This window comes from Huiozyma naganishii, chromosome 7 (assembly GCF_000348985.1).
Source record: "Huiozyma naganishii CBS 8797 chromosome 7, complete genome".
In the NCBI taxonomy this organism is placed as follows: Eukaryota; Fungi; Ascomycota; class Saccharomycetes; order Saccharomycetales; family Saccharomycetaceae; genus Huiozyma; species Huiozyma naganishii.
Genome location: NC_035928.1, coordinates 96,587 through 117,361, shown reverse-complemented (window position 1 = coordinate 117,361; position 20,775 = coordinate 96,587). Strand labels below are relative to the sequence as shown.

General features: G+C 42.1%; 8 protein-coding genes and 2 non-coding genes across 10 annotated transcripts; 5 read left to right on the top strand and 5 right to left on the bottom strand.

Moving 5' to 3' along the window:
* Positions 1–3,002: 3,002 nt before the first annotated feature.
* Positions 3,003–3,074, top strand: KNAG0Gtrna2M. The gene has a single exon. It is a non-coding gene; the product is annotated as a tRNA-Met (tRNA).
* A 520-nt stretch (positions 3,075–3,594) lies between these two features.
* On the top strand, positions 3,595–4,080 carry KNAG0G00620 (V-type proton ATPase 16 kDa proteolipid subunit; the record flags this gene model as incomplete). Its single annotated transcript, XM_022608917.1, has 1 exon — positions 3,595–4,080. The coding sequence occupies one exon, from the start codon at positions 3,595–3,597 to the stop codon at positions 4,078–4,080; it is 486 nt and encodes a 161-aa protein (XP_022465365.1).
* Positions 4,081–4,273: 193 nt separating this feature from the next.
* NUP85 (Nup85p) lies at positions 4,274–6,496 on the bottom strand (the record flags this gene model as incomplete). Its single annotated transcript, XM_022608916.1, has 1 exon — positions 4,274–6,496. The coding sequence occupies one exon, from the start codon at positions 6,494–6,496 to the stop codon at positions 4,274–4,276; it is 2,223 nt and encodes a 740-aa protein (XP_022465364.1).
* A 318-nt stretch (positions 6,497–6,814) lies between these two features.
* Positions 6,815–10,321, top strand: URB2 (ribosome biogenesis protein URB2; the record flags this gene model as incomplete). Its single annotated transcript, XM_022608915.1, has 1 exon — positions 6,815–10,321. The coding sequence occupies one exon, from the start codon at positions 6,815–6,817 to the stop codon at positions 10,319–10,321; it is 3,507 nt and encodes a 1,168-aa protein (XP_022465363.1).
* Positions 10,322–10,402: 81 nt separating this feature from the next.
* Positions 10,403–12,646, bottom strand: KNAG0G00590 (uncharacterized protein; the record flags this gene model as incomplete). The annotated part of the gene is made up of 1 exon (XM_022608914.1): positions 10,403–12,646. One exon carries the CDS (start codon positions 12,644–12,646, stop codon positions 10,403–10,405), a length of 2,244 nt encoding a protein of 747 aa, XP_022465362.1.
* Positions 12,647–13,307: 661 nt separating this feature from the next.
* On the top strand, positions 13,308–13,955 carry RIP1 (ubiquinol--cytochrome-c reductase catalytic subunit RIP1; the record flags this gene model as incomplete). The annotated part of the gene is made up of 1 exon (XM_022608913.1): positions 13,308–13,955. The coding sequence occupies one exon, from the start codon at positions 13,308–13,310 to the stop codon at positions 13,953–13,955; it is 648 nt and encodes a 215-aa protein (XP_022465361.1).
* Positions 13,956–14,115: 160 nt separating this feature from the next.
* Positions 14,116–16,002, bottom strand: KNAG0G00570 (uncharacterized protein; the record flags this gene model as incomplete). Its single annotated transcript, XM_022608912.1, has 1 exon — positions 14,116–16,002. One exon carries the CDS (start codon positions 16,000–16,002, stop codon positions 14,116–14,118), a length of 1,887 nt encoding a protein of 628 aa, XP_022465360.1.
* Positions 16,003–17,156: 1,154 nt separating this feature from the next.
* On the bottom strand, positions 17,157–17,265 carry KNAG0Gtrna2P. Its single transcript has 2 exons — positions 17,229–17,265; positions 17,157–17,193 (listed from the first exon to the last, which is right to left on the bottom strand). It is a non-coding gene; the product is annotated as a tRNA-Pro (tRNA).
* Positions 17,266–18,335: 1,070 nt separating this feature from the next.
* On the top strand, positions 18,336–19,304 carry BUD16 (putative pyridoxal kinase BUD16; the record flags this gene model as incomplete). Its single annotated transcript, XM_022608911.1, has 1 exon — positions 18,336–19,304. The coding sequence occupies one exon, from the start codon at positions 18,336–18,338 to the stop codon at positions 19,302–19,304; it is 969 nt and encodes a 322-aa protein (XP_022465359.1).
* A 71-nt stretch (positions 19,305–19,375) lies between these two features.
* Positions 19,376–20,539, bottom strand: KNAG0G00550 (uncharacterized protein; the record flags this gene model as incomplete). Its single annotated transcript, XM_022608910.1, has 1 exon — positions 19,376–20,539. One exon carries the CDS (start codon positions 20,537–20,539, stop codon positions 19,376–19,378), a length of 1,164 nt encoding a protein of 387 aa, XP_022465358.1.
* Positions 20,540–20,775: the final 236 nt, after the last annotated feature.

Genomic DNA, 20,775 nt, shown 5'->3' with positions numbered 1-20,775 from the left:
TCATGGTTTGGGGTGTACAGCCAGGACCCATGTTAAAGTCCGGTAACCTGGCTAAGTGTGAAGGGAATGTTGCGCCCGAGCTAGATGCTTCAGCTGCAAAGAACTACATCATCTGGTCATCTAAATACGGCTAAGTGTTAAATTATAATCTGGAGATACATCATCCAGACGATAATGAGATGGAAAATTTTATACAGAGAGAAATGATTCCAATCTCACTTAGTCTTGTATACTAATGTATAACATAGAAGAAATTAAGCACGTAGTCATTCACTTATTCATATAGACTATGGAAAATATTGTAAATTAATACATTAGAAGCTGAAACCTTTTTTACACTGAGTACTGCTGGAAGCTAGAATGATGCTACACTACGCATGTTTGAGGTGTGGCAGGGTCTCCTAGCAGACGGTCACTGCCGAGCGCCGGAAGCTTCTCCCCCGTATACGCATTATATAGGAGAGTTACACAAACTGTCAATGAATTCTTTTCATCTTTTATATAACGATAAGCAATGTAAAATTGTACGAAGCCGGAATTCCAATATCCAACAAGTGCAATATCTGACCAGGAGTCTAACAGTCAGATCACCGTACACTTCACATCAGTAACTCCAGCTAGTACGGAGAGTGTGGCACACCGATTTTATGCCTAGTGTTCAATACGAGCTGGACGTTAAAAGGCCCAGTTGATAAAAACCTTGTTCCAGTGATCAGTACAGAACTAAGAACTAAGAGCATATAAGAACTACAGTACAATTGTTAGAGCCTCTATAACTTACATCAGAAGTATAGAATAATGTCAGACTGTCCCTACGCACAGTACTCGATCACAACGGACTTTGGATATTATATTCTTTTTTTATTTATTATTTTAATAGAATTTTCACCATGTAACATGCTTCCAAAACATGAAAACTAAACGTAAGCAGAGAACATTACTAATTTTTTGAATGCTACACAAGATCAAGACGTCGGTCATTATAGAACTGCTGGCTCTACAAAATTACAATGATAAGATGTCAAAATCGAAGTACACATTGTGAGATGGCCAAATTCCTCACATATATAAAGCCTAGCTACATCAAATGAACTGACCTCTTTGATACAGGACCGAAGAGTTCACCAAACCGTGTACTTATATATCCAATAAATTAAAACATCTAACATACTCTACTACAATAAATAGCCACGGCGAAAAAGACTCTATTCAAAAGGAACTTATTATCATGCTGTAAATTAATAAGATCAATTACCCCAGTTTGTCTATTTTAATTATGTACTTTGTATTATTGAAAAGTATCATATGTTGACACAAACCGTTTTACTGGTTTTAGTTGTTGTTAGAGGGCTCTATAATGAACATTTGGTTTAAGGTTTTTTAGGATGACCTTTTAAAGTATTTAGTATATAATTATCTTGTTCCGAATATGCACGTCCATTTCTGTTTCATAAGTTCCATAACCTTCTAAATCTTTATTTTATTGACCATGAAAGAGTTTTCCTAATACGAAGTTTGGTCTATACAATTTCTAAGCTGCTCTCCCCTTCCATATTTGACAGATGTGACTACAAATTAAATAAATGCCCGCCTACATGATAGTAGAAAAAAGAACAGACAATTAGTGGTCTCGTACAGCTTGTTTAATAAACTCACCACAGCATCAAAGTAATTCACTATAGCTAATTCCTATTCTCCCTCACTGGGGTAGCAAAGTAAGGTACATATATGTGACTGTTTGAGCACATATGTGACTGTTTGAGCATGTACCTGCGGACTATTGGTTGTATTTTGTATAACGGTAATCTTTAATGGACATTTTTAATATATTATTTGAATAAGTTTATCAAAGCATACAAATACAAAGAAACAATCTTCCTAATTCCAACCGTCAACCCTTATCTCTCTGAAACTGTTTCACGAAATCTCACAATGTTCACAATTTTACAATAAAAACTGGCATATAAAGAATGTTCTTTGATATTTACTAAGAAGTAGGAGTCGTACTGCCAATACAAACTAGTAGTGCCATCGTAAAATCGGTCAAACAAAGATTTATCACTATTACCTAGGTATAAATATGAAGGTCACGTAGTTTTTCAAAATGTAAGATAGCGCTGATGATAATTTTTGTTTTGAGTAAACTCTAAGGTATATAAGAGTTCAACAGTGATCAATTGTCTGTCCTCCCTATATAAAGATTATATAGAAGGAGGATATATAAAGGAAGTGAGACAAGGATTCTAATGGTTGGAATCTGTGGCCTTTATATAATATTTGGCGAAGCTGGATCAGACCGCATTAGCTTGGGTCTGTCCGTTCGTTATAGATACGTAGTCTGCTGACTAAGGTGGGGTGTAGTCTTGTCAGAAATGGAATGTCAAGTATTCGTACAATGTTACATTACTTATCGTCTTATAAAAGAGGAAAAATTCTCATCGCAATTTATGTATTTCCCGTTTATACTTCATATCGGGGAGAAGCTTCCGGCGTCGGGCACGCACCGTCTGCTGGGAGAACCCACCACACTCCTGGTTCACTTACGTCTCCAGTTTCAAACTTCTATCAAGTCTGCTGACTAAAGCAGGGTGTGACGCTTTTGTATTGTTTGTTGTATATTGCGATGTGTTGCCTTGTGGAAGAGAGCTTATTGTTTGTGTCTCGTAGAAGAGACAGTTGTATGTCGTGACCGAGAGCTGTGTCTCGTGATTGGAACTGTGTGAGTTCCATGTTTACCAAAAAAATGTGATGTAGTAACACCTACATCATGACCTAAATAAGAATTAGATCATTACCCTGCTCGGCGCTAACGGTACGTAGACATCGAGCGAGCGAGCGGGCGACGTTCCACTCGCTCGTATATAAACCAATATGTACGTATGTGCTCGTATGTATGTTGGTGTTCTCTAATAAAGAGACCAAGCCTAAATTATAGGGTAACTAGATTCATCAGTGGGTTATCTATATACAATTGTACTTTTTCACAGAAATTACAGATTAGCAGCGCCGTGGCGCAGTGGAAGCGCGCAGGGCTCATAACCCTGATGTCCTCGGATCGAAACCGAGCGGCGCTAATTTATTTTTTCCATTTCAACTCAACTATGCAACCGATCCAATACATCACTTCTTTTTATCCCCTCAACAACTCATTGGCGTCAACTCTCCTCTGCATAAACCTCTTGGAAAGCACCAGAGTTTACTTGTCGACATTTGGGTCTTCCTACAATATAGTGCATAAAAAAGACCAGGAAAGAGCCAAACTCGCTCGCAAGAGTACTGCAAAAAAGCACGCAGGTCAAACAGGCCCCACGTTGCCCACTATACACTCTTTGGAACCCAATCGCAGCCCGGGACGACCCTCTTTATGGACTCCGGTCCCGCACGTCGTGCCTCTACTAATTACCCAGAAACCGCTGCTGTTGCATTTTTTAAAAGAGAAAAAAAAATATATAGAAGTAGAAACAGTTCAGTTGCTGATTACGAAGAGGTTTCCCATGATTTACTCTGAATTAACACCCTATCGATTGCGTCTCTTTGTCGTTTAAGGAAGCGTAGTGAAGTTAATCACACCAGTAATAAAATATTATTCTCACCATGTCTAGTGAATTGTGTCCCGTCTATGCCCCCTTCTTCGGCGCTATGGGTTGCGCTGCTGCCATCGTTTTCACCTCGCTCGGTGCAGCTTACGGTACTGCCAAGTCCGGTGTCGGTATCTGTGTCACCTGTGTCTTAAGACCAGACTTGCTGTTTAAGAACATCGTCCCTGTGATTATGGCTGGTATTATAGCCATCTACGGGCTGGTCGTATCCGTGCTGGTTTGCTACTCTTTGGGCCAAAAACAGGCCCTGTACACCGGGTTTATCCAACTTGGTGCCGGGCTTTCGGTTGGGCTGAGTGGGCTCGCTGCAGGGTTTGCCATTGGTATTGTCGGTGATGCAGGTGTCAGAGGTACCTCCCAACAACCAAGACTGTTTGTCGGTATGATTCTTATCCTGATTTTCGCAGAAGTGCTGGGTTTGTACGGGTTGATCGTCGCTTTGCTGTTGAACTCGAGAGCTACCCAGGACGTTGTCTGTTAGAAGTTTGTGGGATGAAAAAGGGGAGGAAATATATATGTCTATATATAGAGAGAGAGAAGTGGTGAAGAACACTGGTGTTTTAAACTCTACCCGCTTGTTAATGCACCCACCACATTGTTATCTAATTTTTCATTTGTGACGAATGCGCCTCTTTAACTACATATAATGCGTGCTATAACAATAAGATGTGACTCTACATAAACTCTTGACATAGCTTGAAGCTCAGCTTCTGCCGGACTCTCTTCAACAAATCGTCCAAATCGTCCGGTAGGACCGTCCTCAAATCTTTATCGTCCTTCGAAACCACCTCATCATAAATGTTTTGTGATTTTTCATCTATAGAGTTCCATTTCGTCTCGATGGCGTTCATGATCGTCAGTACTGTCGCCTCATCTATGACGGTGGAATCGTTTAGGAGGAAAATAGGGTACAGAAACTTGCAAACCAATAGAACGAAGTAGCAGTCCGGTAGGTATGGGAACGTGATCAGCAGCATCAACAACTCCAGTGCCAAATCTGAATTCCCTTGCTGTTGCGCATCGTAGAATCTGAATAACACGGCGTAGGGGGCAAGCGCCTGCCTCATCGCGTCTGTTACCAATGTGTCCAATATTTCATCCGATATAACCATGTTGTGGTTGCTATCAAGCATACCTGTGCTGACAATAGAGTCTAGGATTTCGTCACCCAGTGGGGAGCCCTGTAAAGCGGACGCCTCGAACAGAGTCCAAGAAAAGTCCTTCACTAAATCAAACTTCCCAGCTTTGCTGAAATTTGTCATCGCTTCGATTGTCTTCCCCTCGTTTATCATAGACGTACCAAGCATTGTGTAGACAGATTTGGCAACCTCTGGTAGTTTCCATTGTGCACAAACACTCAGTAGCCACTCAATGTCGTCGTTCGTTTTGAAAGGGTAATGTTCCAAAAGTTCCGATATAGCAGCTTTTTTGGCGCTCGTGCTCACAGAGGGAACTAGACTGATAATACCGATTGCCACAGGCCATAACGATTTGTCATCCATAGAACACAATTCCAAGGCAAAGTTGCTCAACATATAGTTCGCCATACCATTTGAAAAGAGGTTATCCTCCGACTGTTCCAATTCATTTGCAAAATTGGTTTCCAGCAGACCCTTTGCCTCCACCAACGCCGCCGTGAAGGAGGCAGTGCACGCATCCAGAGACTCTAAGACGGGCAGAATGGAGTACACGCTACCTTTTATTATATCAGCACAGCTGCGTTCCCAACTGTTTGTTATGTCTAGAGGGTTATTCTTCAACGAGATCTCTAGGTATTCCGGAGCCAGCTCTAGAGACGGGATATAGTATAGTAGAAACCCACAAAAGGACTCATACCAAGTTCTCGAGTAACGGACAATTTTATCCTCGTTACCACTCACTAGCAGCAACGTGTCCTCCAAATAACCCCGCAATTCTGTACCTATATCAGTTTCGCTGTTTGCAAAATTTTGCGACAGCTCAAGCGTTAGCGACTTCCATTCTCTGAAAGTGTCCGCATTCTCTAAGGGATACTGGTTCACCAGCTGAACCAAGTTTATCACCGCAGAGGCGGATACGTCACATGTCTTTTCCAAGTACGGTATGAGCTCAGATCTTTCAATGCAGCCCACCGCCTGTTGGAAAAGTCCTCTCAGGAGCAGCTGATTTAGAAGTTTCCAAAAGAAAGACGTTTCAAATACTTGCTTTTCGGGGGACGCCAATTGAAACACTTGCTCGATGTAGTCTGAGTTGGGCTCGCCATCGGACCGGTTGACCCACTTCAGCAACGAAGTAGTGAAGTTATCTCGTATGCTCTCCGAATCAGGGGAATCGATGATGAAGTAATTCAATCGCAGGCAGTTCAAAATTGTCAAGCTTTCCTCGAGCTCCAAAAACCGCGTCAGGTATCTATCGTCTTCTTTGAGAGCGTCGATAAACATTTCCAGTTCTGAAACGAGTGCGTCCATCGCGAGGTTGACAGCAGCAACATGCTCATTTTGAGAATCGGTGTTGATCACCCCAATGGTGGGGATCGAGTACGCTCTGTCGTCTCCAAGCGATTCGTAAATCTCGAACAGCTTCTTGATGTATTCAGAAAAGCGGGCACTTGTATCCAAGCGTGGTATTCTCACCGGGTAGATTGTATGTTGGTTCTCCATGGTCAAAAATGCCACATTACTGGAAGCGACAGGTCCCAACTTAAACTTCAAGTGACCAAGCTCGCCCTTCCGCAGGGGTAATTCACAAACAGAGGTCAGTTTCATACTTATTTCTCCCGTTACAGGGTCTCTGTCAAACGACTGGTCAGCAATTCCCACTGGGGTATTGCTGGTGTCTGATATCTCGCTCGACGAATCGTCAACGAAGTCCATTGCGTCCACATCCATCAACAAGTCATTGTTCTGTACTATCCCCATAGCCGATCGCTTTGTTGTGTTTTTGTTTATTAATCTTGCTGCAGCAGTCGAAGATTCAGTTCCCTTAAACACAGAGAAAATCGTCCAATGGTCTTCAAAGTGTCCCACGCCTGTTATATACCCAGCAGTCTTGCCAATCCTCTCCGCAATCGATCCAACAGAGCCTCTGCCGGCAGTGAATAGAAGACGAAGATAGAAAAAGTTATAATTGTGCAAAAAAGTCGTACTAAATTTTTCAGCGCAATTGGAAAATTTTTGCGATGAGTTCCACGCTGAACGTGTACAGGTCGCTTTAATTGAGAGCTCAGCAGGGCTGTGATGGACTTACCGGGGACTGCGGAGGCGCTAACGAAACTATTGCGGGCGAGGGACACCTCAACCGCGAAATTGTACGAAATTGTGGCTCATTTTGATGAACTAGATGTTTATTTCCCACAGAAAGAAATATTCGTCTTGCAATTGATTCAAGACAGATGGAACGATGCCAAACGGGACGATTTCAAAAGAGACTACAGGGTGTGGGAGATATTTAATAAGATGCATATTGCATTGGATGACTCTGATATCGCTAAGAAACTTCTTAAAAACTTGAATTTTGTTCCATTGATAGCTAGGACGTTGCAACTATACACGGAGGACCATACAGATGCTGCCGAGTTTCTCGTACAGTTACTGAAAACATTGACTTTGATAAATTCAACTTCCACTGTAGAGATCTCATTCGAAAACTCCTGCAAGATCTTGGCTGGCACACTCCACATGCTCACGAATCTGCAGGACACAAAGGTCCTCGACCAAAGTCTTCGATCCGGTCTCATCATGCAAATCATCAACTTGACGGAGCTCGAAAACATACCGGAAATCAACCACAAGCTGTCTAACGTCTATTCAAATGAATTGCTGCTGGACACTTTGGAATATATCTCCAAAATAGATCCCACCCGCGAGGAGAGTACAACCGAGGAACTAATCCAATTTCTGACACTTTTTATCTTCAGTAAAAATATCGACTATATCTCTGTCTTAGAAAGATTCGTCAAGAACAACAGGGCTAAGCTCACAAACGATACGTCGATATTGCTCTTTCATATTTGTGTGACACTCCTGTCCAAGTCTAACTTTAAGCAACTGGAAACGATCTTTTCTCTAATTCTAGATTGTCAACCAACCATAACCTCTGAACTGCTGAACCAACTTTCTTCCTCAAAAAAGACAATGTCTCAAGAGTTCTTGGAAAACTTGTTCAACAAAACCCTAACGGAAGCGAAAACGTCAACGGAGACATACGCTAGTGATGAGTTTTGGATACTGCTTATTGAAATCCTTGAACTAGACATCGAAATTGGTATAAAATACAGCGACAAACTAATGTCATTGATAGACGAACATCAACACAATAGCAAAGTTGTATTCTTGTGGGAAAAGATTGTCACCTGCCATGTTAATGCAAGAGAATACTTTCAATTCATCGGCAAATGGAAAGAGTACTGTGCTAGTAATAATCAAGGACAGTGCGTATTTCTGGCGGATCCCACTTTTGCGGCAGCGATAACGAACAATTTAGTGTCTCTCTCCATCAGCCAGCTTAAGGATCTTTTTGAAAAGACAACCACGACAATATCTACCACAACAGACGTGACAAATGTAACTATCAAAGCGTTAAACGTTTTTTTATACCGGTTACCCAAATTATCCTACACTAAACTACCAGAGTTGAAACCTATTTTGACCAAGATTTTCAAAGTGGATAATGAAAATACTCCACGTCTATGGAAGACCAAATACCTTCTTATGGACGTTTACGATGACATTATTCCATCTGAACAAATTGAGGATATATCTATGGAGAAACTTGATTTCATTTTGAACGGGAATGATAACTCCAACGAGCTTTTCTTCTACTTTTTCAAGTTGAGAGAGTATAAGGTATTTGAGTTCAAACCAGTCATTGAGAAATTTATAAGTCACTTGAAACAGCTATCATCAAAAGGCAAGGAGAAAAACTTTTTGAAGACCATTTTCACTAACTGGGCTTCTCTTTTGAACACCGTTTTTGAAAAGGATGAGCTTAAAACAGTCATCCATGCAGTATTAAACGGTAATATTGATCTTCTGTCCGTTTTCTTCCAAAATGATGATTTTTTCGAGGAAGATAACATCATGTTCAATTTAATCAACGAATTATCAGACTCCTATGCGAAACCAGAGGTGATCACATATCTTAACCAAATCCCAATCCAATGTATCCATAAAAACGTTAGGGTTCTACTTCTTAACAAGATATCGGGTATGGAACATTTGAATGAGGGACACATGACATTGCTCTTAAAGTTGTTGCATAGCCCAACTTTCAGAGCTGACATTGAGAGCAACTTTCAGAGTTTGTATTTGCTCGTTTCGAAAAACTTTGAAGCAAAGGCTGTGCTCGAAAAAGTTTGGAAGAATCATTTATCACAACTCAAAGAAAAGTCAAGCGCTGAATTCGTGGAAAAAGCTCTTACTTCGGCAAAGGCAGGAATCCTTTCTTCTAGTTATGACAAGGTATATTTTCAGATTTCAGAATCGATCATTAAACTTTCGCCACACCAACTGACGGAAGATCTAAGGTCAACCTATATCGATAAATGTTTGCATCTGATCCCAGTTCTTGTCAAAAGTGATAAAAGGAAAGTTTCATGGGTACTCACGAGTTTGTGTCTCATAAACCGGGGAAATCCATATAACACAGAGGAACTATCAAAGATTAATACTTTGGTTCCCAAAATTATGCTGGAATGTGATATTAAAAATACATTTGATCAGATTGAGCCCTCTCTTTTGGAAAGTTTTTTCCAGTTTTACTGCATATGCTACGACGATAAACTAGAATACTTGTACAGCCAATATATGGTGGCGCGGGTTGCTGGTGCCTCAAAATCAAAACTTTTACCGGCTGTATCAAATGTCATTGAAAAGTCTCTGAAGAAAGATATAAGGTCGTTCAACGAGGGATTTACTGCTACAATTTTGTCTCTTTCTATCAAGACATCCACAGTATTTCATGAAACCATTCTGGAACTATACCAGTTGCAATTAAATCATTTAGAGAAGGGGAACACCATTGGCTCCCACTTATTTGTGAAATCAATATCTGAATTCTATACAAATATCAGCTACTACGAAAACCTTCCAGTACAGGTCATATCCCTGATGCAAACCATTCAGCAGCTGCAAATATCTAAGCCATGGCTATTTACCCAATACTTGACAGAAATGTTATTTCCCCTTGCATCGTGCATTAATTTCACCTTTTTGAACCAGAATTGCCAGCATAGTGATGAAATTTTTAGCAATTCGACAAAACTAATATCGAACATCCTTCTGATTCACAGAATCAAGTTATCCAATCGTTACCATTTGGTTAACTCTTATCTGTGCTATGCACTTGAGTTCATTCACAAAAGTAAGCTGAACGGATTGACAACCGTTTCGGCAGCGAGTTTATCAAGACTGATTACCAACTACTGCGAGCCAAGCAGCAACTCCAGTTATCAGACTGGCAATAACGACGACAAGCAAAAGTTAAATTTGAGGATGAATTTAATCCGAGAATCGTTAAGAAAGCAGGTCCCAATCTTGCTTGTGAAATATATTCATCTTTCCATGGGACAACCTTTTGAGGCGTCTATTAGGAAGGAGTTGACGACTGGTGTGCACTCTATGTTTGATCTGTTCACACAAGCTGAAGTAAGTCTTATCAACGGTATTGTCGATAGCGCTGGAAAACAGTATTTGAAAACGCTATACAGTGATTATAAGAAGGTCGGGAAATGGCGCGAGGATTGATTTAGCAAGAAACATGCATACATAAATAGGAATATTAAGTAACTGTTTGAAAAATGTCTATAAAGTAGCATCTCTGTGACTTTATATGGCTGCTGGAGATGCCCTCAAATGAATAGATGATGATACACCCAAACTGACTGTATCAAGACAGCTTCCTAGAGACCCATCTTTGCCGCATTTAGAGGGGTTATTTTCTCCGTGAACCGTCGTTGCAAGCAAAAATATTCTGCCGTACTCTCCAAATAAAAGGAAGAGCGGTCTTTTGGCACCCTGATTGCCATTAAACATGCTTCCCACAAACCCATTTGGAAGCGGAACCACATTTACAATCGCTTCAGGAGTTTCGACCCTCAAATGCGGCTGAAACGTTGACATCAACGGAGAATCAGCTTCCTTTTCGTTCACCGTAATTATTATACAGTTTTCCGAAGTGGCCATGCAAACGAATGTTCTTTTAGACGCAGATTGCTGCCGGTTACCCCCCCTCGTTATCATAGCAAAGTCCAATCCATTGCACGGTTCATGATATGTTCCTTGATGTGGGTACTGGACTGCGGTTTCCAAATCGTTGACATGTTTATGAGCGGCTTTTGTAATGATACCATTAAGTAAGAACCTCTTTTGTGTGAAATGGTTCAATGGGTGATTACCTGCGGCGTGATTGTCTGAGGAACTACCAGTTTGGCACCCACTAAAAGCATTAATCAGGACTATGTCCTTATCCTCCATATAAGCACCGGTCATAAATGGCATATCTTTTTGGTGTGTTTTCTCGGCTATGGGTGAAATCTTGGTTAGGGTTTTGTTGTGTTGCGATCCGCTTTCCGAAAAGTTATACGATTCTACCATATTACCAACGAGATGCACGACAATTTTATTTTTGTCTATGGAATTCACTAGAATAGAAGAAGCCAAACACGACGTTTCTTCAATTGAGAGAATGTGGATCTTCCCTCCTTTATATTTTAATAATGCTAGCTGAGGTGTGCCTAACTTGATAAAGTAAAAAACAAAATATTGGCACGCAGAAGATTTACTCAAGCCGTAGTCTGTAGGGATCGATTCCAAAAGTATATTAGTGGATCTTGCTTTGCAAACTGTCGTTTTGAATAACTTTTTCATTCCAACTGAATCAAACAATATTAAGTCCGGAAAGCTTTGTTTCGTTCTCGTTACTGCTACTATCAAACGTGGATTACAGTCAACAGCAATCAGTTTGATGGGGATAGCTAAAGATAAATCAAATCGACTTCTTGCCGGTTTGGAAGGATCCAAAACACCTTCCCTTATGGTAATGGAATGCAAAGTTCCCTGCTCATCTAAAAGAAAAAACTCTTTAGTATCAACGCAGTATCGAACGTAGACCGGGCGTACTTGAAGTCTTACCCTTTTGTAATATGTTTTCATATCGGCAAAAGAATCATGTTTTGAGTTTGTAGACCGCACGATAATCAGTTCATCGCGATTGTAGAGTATGCAGACACTCTTTGTGTCGTTTGTGACCTTGAATAAAAGTTTTCCCTTTCGTGAACTGATAACGAGGTGCCGTGTGGTAAGGTCTTTATCGTATACCAAGACCCTCCCATCAATGGTGAATAGTAACACTTGAAGGTCATCATTTTTGCCCTCTTGAATCATAAATTGAATATCGTAGATCGCTGGGTATACAGTGTGAAGACATCCAATTGGAAACAGTCCTTGTTCTGGACTGAAAAAGGACGCCTCTACTGTCCCCCTAGTTAAGACTACCACGTAGTGGGTCCACTGGTCATTGTGGTAGGGGTACACTTTGAACTTCTTCACATGGGAGTCAAAAGTGTAAACGGTGCAATCTTTAGGCTTCTTCTCCAACACTTGCGTGGTGCGATCTCTCCGTATTTCGAACAACACTTTACCACTCTCATGGTACTTATAGTACTTTGGTTTGTAAGTGTCTTGGGCAATCCAGGGGGGCAATCTCGCATCAACCGGAGACTCTGTGCTAACCATAGTGGTATTACGTGTGTGCACATTATACTCGTAAGTAGTTGACTCGTGAACGTACCGCACCGTGCCCGCTCCGGAGGTCCAAAAACTTGTCACTCCCCTGTGTTCCATCCTTCCAAGCGAGTTCAAAGTGCAATCTCCCGTGAGGAGAAAATGGTCTATTTTTTCAAGAAACGCGTTCCCGTCAGTTTGGCACCCAGCGAGCAGCAGCCCGTCAAGTGTGGGCCCCTCACAGACGGCAATGCCGTCCAAATAGACTACACCGTCTGGCGATGAATTTCCGGGCTCGCAACCGTTTACCATACATTGCAATTCGACTTCAAAGGTAGAATCAGACATGGGGTGCAATCTGGAGAAGCATCAAACTGATGGGAGATTGTGCTGTTACCATCAGTAACGTGAACATACTTGCAATAAGATGAGTGCGTGCCTTCTCATCGAGATCTGCAGTTTTTCCGAAATGTAAACAAAAAGTCGTTTGTTTTTCCGGATGTCGCTGCTTACCTCATCTGCCAGACCCGGTTCTGTACCGGACCACTACTGCAAGGTCTCGTTCACATCTACAGACGGGGCACATGCTGCTTGTGTTCCTGTACGTGTGTGCAGCTCACCAGGGCCTTAATTGGACATCTCCCCATCCTAAACGGCAAAAAAACGTACTGAATCCCCCGTTTGACATGCAGAGTTGACCCTCCCGGTAGACATACTAGCACATCACCTCCAGGGAGTACACGGGGACCCTCCAGTGCCACCAGAGACTGTCCACTGCACTGTTGAACCCAGCGACCGCTGACGGACCAATCAGAACGGACCAAAATCGCATTTTTGCCGAATCCGGAAACTGTCACGTGAATATCGTCTCTTTCGGTGTTAACAGTGACCGTTGTATATAAAATAAAGGATCCTGGGGGGAGAAGGGCAGAGGAGGACGGACCGAGTCTGGTCTGGTGTCGGGTGAGCTGGAGGCTAGCTACGTGTTTGTTCGAGGAACCAGTTGACCATGCTATCACAGATAATAAAATCTTCACGGGCCACGTCGTTGAGGACTGTTGGGAGGACTGCCCGGTTGTCGACGACGAGTCTTGCGAACAAGTCTACGTACCGCACGCCAAACTTCGACGATGTTTTGAGGAAAGATGGCGCCTCCGATAGATCCAGAGTGTACACATATTTTATGGTTGGTTCGCTGGGTCTTTTGTCGTCTGCTGGTGCGAAATCCACGGTGGAGACGTTCATTTCTTCGATGAGCGCGTCTGCGGATGTTCTCGCGATGGCTAAGGTTGAGGTGGAGTTGAACGCGATCCCCGAGGGTAAGAACGTCGTTGTCAAATGGCAAGGTAAACCGGTCTTCATTAGACACAGAACACCGCACGAGATTCAAGAGGCCAACGCAGTTGAGATGTCCGTGTTGAAGGACCCGCAGACGGATGCGGACAGAGTACAGAAACCAGAGTGGTTGATTATGCTTGGGATATGTACTCATCTCGGATGTGTCCCCATTGGCGAGTCCGGTGACTTCGGTGGCTGGTTCTGCCCCTGCCATGGTTCTCACTACGATATCTCCGGTAGAATTAGAAAGGGCCCAGCGCCATTGAACTTGGAAATCCCACAGTATGAATTCGATGGTGATAAAGTCATTGTTGGTTGATAGTTCCCCGCACCTTGCTGAGAATTGAACGATCAGACCTAAAAGAGAAATCCATTATTTATTCTTATAATCTATATATATTATATTATATTTACTATTCCACGACAGACCCGATCCATGACCTAAAAACAAACAATACTTACTCAAAATCGGTACGGCATTATAACGTCGGATCCTTGCTTAGCAAGATCTCCAAATCGTCAGGAACGTTCAGCCAGTTGTCGTTTACCCATTCAGTAACTTGACAATTCAGCTCGTCCCTGAACTCGTTTGTTATGTCTTCAGTGTCCCCCCTCTCTGTCAATTGCATATCGTGCTCCCTAACAAATATCCCCTTGGTCCTCATCTCACATAGGTCAATATTGTTTTGCCGCTTAATAACCCTCCTCACATACTCTGGTAAATTCTTTGGTCTATATTCATTAACAAATTTTATCCTCCAAATAATAGACCAATGGACCTCCGCATACTCGGGGATGCACCGAGACCTACCAAAATTGGGGACGTACACGTTTCTCCATTTCCCCTCCGAATTCTCGATTCTCAATCCGAGTGGTATCATTTCCAAACACCACCAGAAAAAAGTCTCCCACCATGTAATGTGACCAGTCGGTACTGTATACTTGCTCTTGGAATAATCGTGAACGCTGAAGTTTAATTGACTTGCGACCCTAACGTACCGCTCGAGTTTACTTTTTAAGTTGGTCTTTGAGATTCTAACATCTTCAGAATCATCATCCAAAACCTGAATCGTACCGTGGTCTGAAGTACAGTAACCTAAGTAGTCATGCAGGGGTGCAAACAAACTGTTAACGGACGGATACCTTTCAGCAAACTCATGGATTGCACCTGGTCTGAAATGTACTCCATATTTTATCGCTTCGGATAAAATCCAACGTAGCGGCAAATCAGATAAACTCGCATTAGTTTCACCATCATCTAACCAACCTCCTCCAACGTCTGAGTGATCACCTGGAAACCATTTTTCAACCAGATCAGGGGTCACCGTCGAATGGCTACTACCAAGACTTGGTACCTTTGATTCACTTGCCGGAGACGTAAGTTTGGGGAACTCAAAGGTCCCCTCAATGGTAAGATGGGAACACTCTGTATCTCTCACTGACTTCCCGCCAGAATGGGATAGGAACTTGTTGATTTGTGATAGTAACTCCTGACCATCTGAACCTTCACTGATAGTACTGATCGGAGAAACCGCACCGTTGCTCCCGACCCATTGTCCTCTGTGGATAGTGTAGCCTATCAGTGGATTTTCACTACGACGACTGTTGTTAACCAACGATCTCAATGCAGGGTCACTTCTATTAATCTCATATCTGTGGTAATCTAACGTGCAAATGTTTGGTCTGTAAGGATTCGGTGCAAAGCAAACTTGCTTAAACTTTCCTCTTCTCTCATCCAAAGCTAAAGCGTGCCTGATGTGACCCACGATGTTGCTCCGCTGGGTGCAGGGAAACAGCCGATCCCTAAATAAACCGACGGAATTCACCGAATCAAAGAGTCCCTGAAAATGTATTTTAATTTGATACCTACGACAAAAAATCCTGCCGAATTCTTGCACCAACGTATTCCTGTAATTTGGTTGAATGGGTTGTTCTGCAAATTCCCACTGCTCGTAGATTTTCCAGGCCATGGTGACCATTTCTTCTAGACCCACATTCAATAAACCCACTCTTTCCAGTATCCCTGTCAACACTCTGGCAATAAACGCTCCGCGTGAGAATCCAAACATGTAAATTGAATCTCCATCTTTGTAATGCTTCATCAAAAATAAATACGCCGAAATGATATGTTTCTCTAAGCAAAAGGCAAACATACAATCCAAAACATTCCGTGTGCATGACCAGCTCAATTTTCTTGTCCAGTTTTCCACGGAATCAAATGTTGCAGAAGTGCCAATCCCTGGTTGATAATAACACAATTGTTTGCTTGCATCTAGCATTTGGTACAGTTTCAAAACATTACTAAACGGCTGCGGCCCAAAGTTTTCCTTCGTCCCATCAAAACACATTATTATGTTTTTAGCCATTTTAAATCGCTTAATTTATTTCTGGCCAAAAACCAATCGGTATACCTGATTATTTTGGCGTGTCTGGAAAGGTTTTGGTTAACAGATGTTATTTTGTGACATTTTATTTTTCAAAAATAGTTGAATAATTCAAATTGAAGGCACATTTATTATGCATGCGGGCGTTTGGGAAACGCCCTAAAGAACGCCATTGGTAGGCTCCAGCATACATATAGCAATTGACATGGACCAGGCTATATTGTTCTTTTACTTCGGTATGTGCTCGCCTATATTTGAGTCGTAGCCGCGATAATGGGGGGTACAGACAGTAAAAAAATGAATTTTGAGTATCTCCTTTGAACCTGGATACACCTTTCAATCAATCCAAGCGTTTCCCTCCTTTCCTATTTTGTCAAAATTAAGCTGCGCATTACCCAAACTTAATTTCGGGGGTAGACCGATGAGTTATATGATTCAAGCCCCTCTCAAGGAAACTTTGATGGCCATATCATCGAGACTGCATACAATGACGCAACACGGCAAACTCCAGTAAACACCCCAAGATCGGCGTAATATATTAAATAATACATTTGCAAAAGATAGAGATGTCGGCTGTCGCTAAGCAGCTTGGAACTATCAAAACGTTTACCCTAAAATTATCGATTACCGAGACCAAAATAAGATTTTTCAATGCAGGTTTCTGCAAGGAAGAAAAGAGTAAACAGCTTAATCATTTGTTCCAAGCCACCTCATTTGCGCAACTGCCATTGGGGAATGTGTTAGAATAAACACTATCACTATTTGTATGGACAGCAGTTTATAGAAGCAATCACCCATTGCTATTTCCATGTTCGAAAAAGGCTGTACAACCACCACGCTGACTATAGTTTAGAGACTACTCGGCCATTTCGCGTCGGTATCATAATGTAGACATACAACAGTTGGTCTTTAACGATGGAAGAAAGCCAAAAGATTATAGTGTTAAAAAAAATAACGCTGTACTATACGTAAGGCGCGATGGCTATATGCGTGTATTATGAGGCTGATAGTTCTGGGATTTTCCGGTGTGTGGTTGTATATAGGCTGATGGTGTAGACTGAAGAGGTATGAACGACGCAGTTGCGTTGGTGACCTACAATTGCCGTTCACAGTAATTGACAACAAAAAAATAATTTGGGGCATACTGGGAATTGAACCCAGGACCTCTCACATGTTTAAGTGATTTTTCTCAGGTGTACCTAAGAATCGCCCAAAGCGAGAATCATACCACTAGACCACACGCCCTCAAATTTTACGAAAATAACTATTAACAGATATTTATAAGAGCTATAAAAATTATGTTTCGTGAAACGATCTGGAAGACCCTCGGCCGGTTAAAAAGGATCTTCACATGTAGACATATAAACGGAAAAGTATATAATCAGTTGGGAATAATATGTGCCTTTGGTACCAAGACCGTGCTTCAATTATAAAGTGCTACTAACGGTCAGTGAGCTGTTTAGACATATCGCACCACACCACAAAAAAGGTGAGTTTTAAGCTGGACATCCATTACAGCCAAATGTCTGTAAAGATATTTGAAGTAGTAAGAAAGGAACATTGGAGTAATCCATTTTCCGGTTAAGATAGATGTTGGGAATGAAAGAAAAATTCATCTTTTGGAATTGGCATACGACACGCACGAGGCATCAAATACACCCCCCTGACGGCGTTCCTTGAAAGAAATAAGAAGGATAGTACCCCTTGGCTGATGGTGCAAAAACAAGAACCTTTAGCTGCTACCATAAAAGAAACGATGTCTTAGTCCACAGCGCACACACGCTATTTGAAAAAACGCATACCTGTCAAGTACACTTGGGGCAAAGCAGATCCACAAGTTAAAAATTGGAACTATGAACACGCAATGAAGTTACTAGTGGGTCCAATGCTTGCCAATATCAGATGTGGTTGTACATTCAGTTACTCGCCCACAAAACCGATCCTGCTTTTCTCTAGCGTGCTTCACCGCATAATATTTTTTAGGTGCCAACAACAACGGTTTCTACAGCTATTCCTATAAGAATTTTACTTCCCACGACCCATTCTCACCGCACTTTATGATGTTATCGGATCTTGCGCCAAAAGTTTCCGTCGCTTATCACAACGTTAAAAATTCAGGAAGATTCAAATTCCGACAGTCCAAGAAAAAATTAAGCACGACAGTCTCTAAAGAAGAATGGGTGCTATGACTAACCCACACCCAAAATACGCTGCATTACCTCTATAAAAAGGTGCCGACCCTTTTAGCATTCTGCTACGACTGCATTCTGTCATCACTGCATTCTTTCTTCCATATAGACCACTAAACAAAAGTAATGCCCAGATTACTTGCTACCCAGTCTCACGTTGTGCATGGGTACGTCGGCAACAAAGCAGCTACATTCCCGCTGCAGTGTCTCGGGTGGGATGTCGACTGTTGTAACACAGTTCAGTTTTCTAACCACACTGGATATGGTATGGACAAAGTTTTTGGGACGATTACGACTCAAGATCAATTGAATCAACTGTTGTCCGGTTTGTTCCAGGAGTTCTCAAAGGACTACGATGCACTTTTGTCCGGCTACCTTCCCAATGCCGAGTCTGTCGAGTGCATGGGGAGACACTACTCTAAATTTAAGAGAGACAATCCGAACACTCTGTGGCTGATGGATCCGGTTATGGGTGACGAGGGAGAATTGTACGTCAATGAGGATGTGATACCGAAGTACAGAGAACTTGCATTGTCTTCGGATAGCGGGGTTGACATCATAACCCCAAATCAGTTTGAACTGGAGATATTGTGCGGAAAAAAGATTAACTCGTTGTCGGACTTACAATCTGCGTTGTCCTTCCTTCATGAGAGTATACCGATCATCATAGTAACGTCCTGTACTCCAAAAATATTTAACGATGATGGCTACATATATTGTGTCGCATCGATGCGTAACGAGCAGGCAAGGATATTCCATATACCACTGATAGATTCGTATTTTACCGGTGTCGGTGACCTTTTTTCAGCGTTGATAGTAGATCGAGTTTTCAAGATGTTACAGAACGAGTCGTCTCTGCCTAGTTTTGAGGATCAAATCAACGACGTAATAAATGTCATTCAAAGAGTCCTCCATGTCACGAAAGCGCTCTCCAGTGGGGATGTTAAGGGCAAAATGGGTAGTGTAAAGGGAATGAAGAGCGCGGAGTTGAAGATTATAGAATGCAGAGACCTATACGACACGACACCATTGGAAAAGGCAAACTTCTACAGCATTATAAATGATCAGACTTTTTTCCACCATAAACTGGAATAATTGAGGACAAAGTTCTTATATAACTGTATTTGAACCGTTACACTTAATTATGTATTAATATTTATGCTTGTTCAATTCCCGTCAACGGTTTCACGAGCGAGCCAATTGGTATATGCACTCTTTAGCAGCGGTAGTCCCTCCTGTAAGTCCTTCGTATCATTAGCGTACCCTATTCTGAGAGTGCCAGGAAAGTCGAAGGTCTCACCGGGTACGGTCAACACACTGTATTCTTCTGCGAGAAACTTGGCAAATGACAACGTGTCCTCGATCTGCGAAACTTTGATAAGACAAACGGTGCCCGCTTGAGGTTTACAAACGTACTGGAAAATATCCGCGTTTCCATCCATGAACTTATCAAGAATCTTCAAATTCTCCAAACACAACTCATAGTTGCGTTTTACAATAGCATCGCAGTTCTTCAGAGCATACTGTGCTACTGCGTCATCAACCATACTCACAGATATCGTATTGTAGTCCCTCCTGGAAGCTGCATCACGTAGAAGCTTGGCATTCTTACTCACTATCCATCCCAAACGTATACCAGCGAGAGAGAACGCCTTGGACATAGACCCTGAAACAACTGCATTGTCGTATATCTGTGCTGCACTCCGTGGGGTGGTTACTCCAGAGGGCAAAGAATGAAATATTGGCCTGTAAACTTCATCGCAATGCAAGTATACATTTTTTTCCTTACACAGTTCACAGATGCTGGTCAACAACTCATCAGATATGACACATCCAAGTGGGTTATTAGGATTGTTAATAATAATCAATTTTGTGTTGGATTTGATTGCCTTCTTTAAGGTATCCAAGTTGGGAAGAAATGAATCCTTCTCGGACAGCTCCAAGAGGGTGACCTCAGCGCCAAACATCTTTGGTACACTGTAAAGCTGACTGTACGTGGGATGTACACAGATAACATGATCACCCTTCCCAACCAGCGTATAATATAGCAGGAAATTCGCGCCAATAGCACCATTTGTGACCAGGACGTTGTCCGCGCTAAACTGAACCCCATAAAGCCCCGCGATGAGTGTCCTCAAATCTTTGGAGCCCTTTATAGCACCATAGGTAAGTCTCATATCTGGGTCTAATTGAAATGGCTTGTCATTGGAAAGTTGAGATATTTCAGCTAGTGTCAGTGAGTGGCAGCAGGTTTCACCAAGATTGTAACTGATCCCAGTCTCGTAACGGTCCATAAACTGCTCAACGGCAAAATCTTCTTGAAACGGCATCCTTGCACTTCTATTTTGGGGCAATTGAGTTCTGTATTCCCCAGGAATCAGCAAGTCCCAACGTCCCGATGTTCAGATTTAGCGTCACCTTTTATACTCTTCCCTTTACAGTTCTCACGTCCATCGAGCGATTTCACTTCAGTGACGGAAAACGGAAGGAGATGGCGAGCGTAATTTCTATGACCAATTAGGGTAGGTTCAGGCGAGCGGGTTACTAGACCTCAACCGGCAAGGTA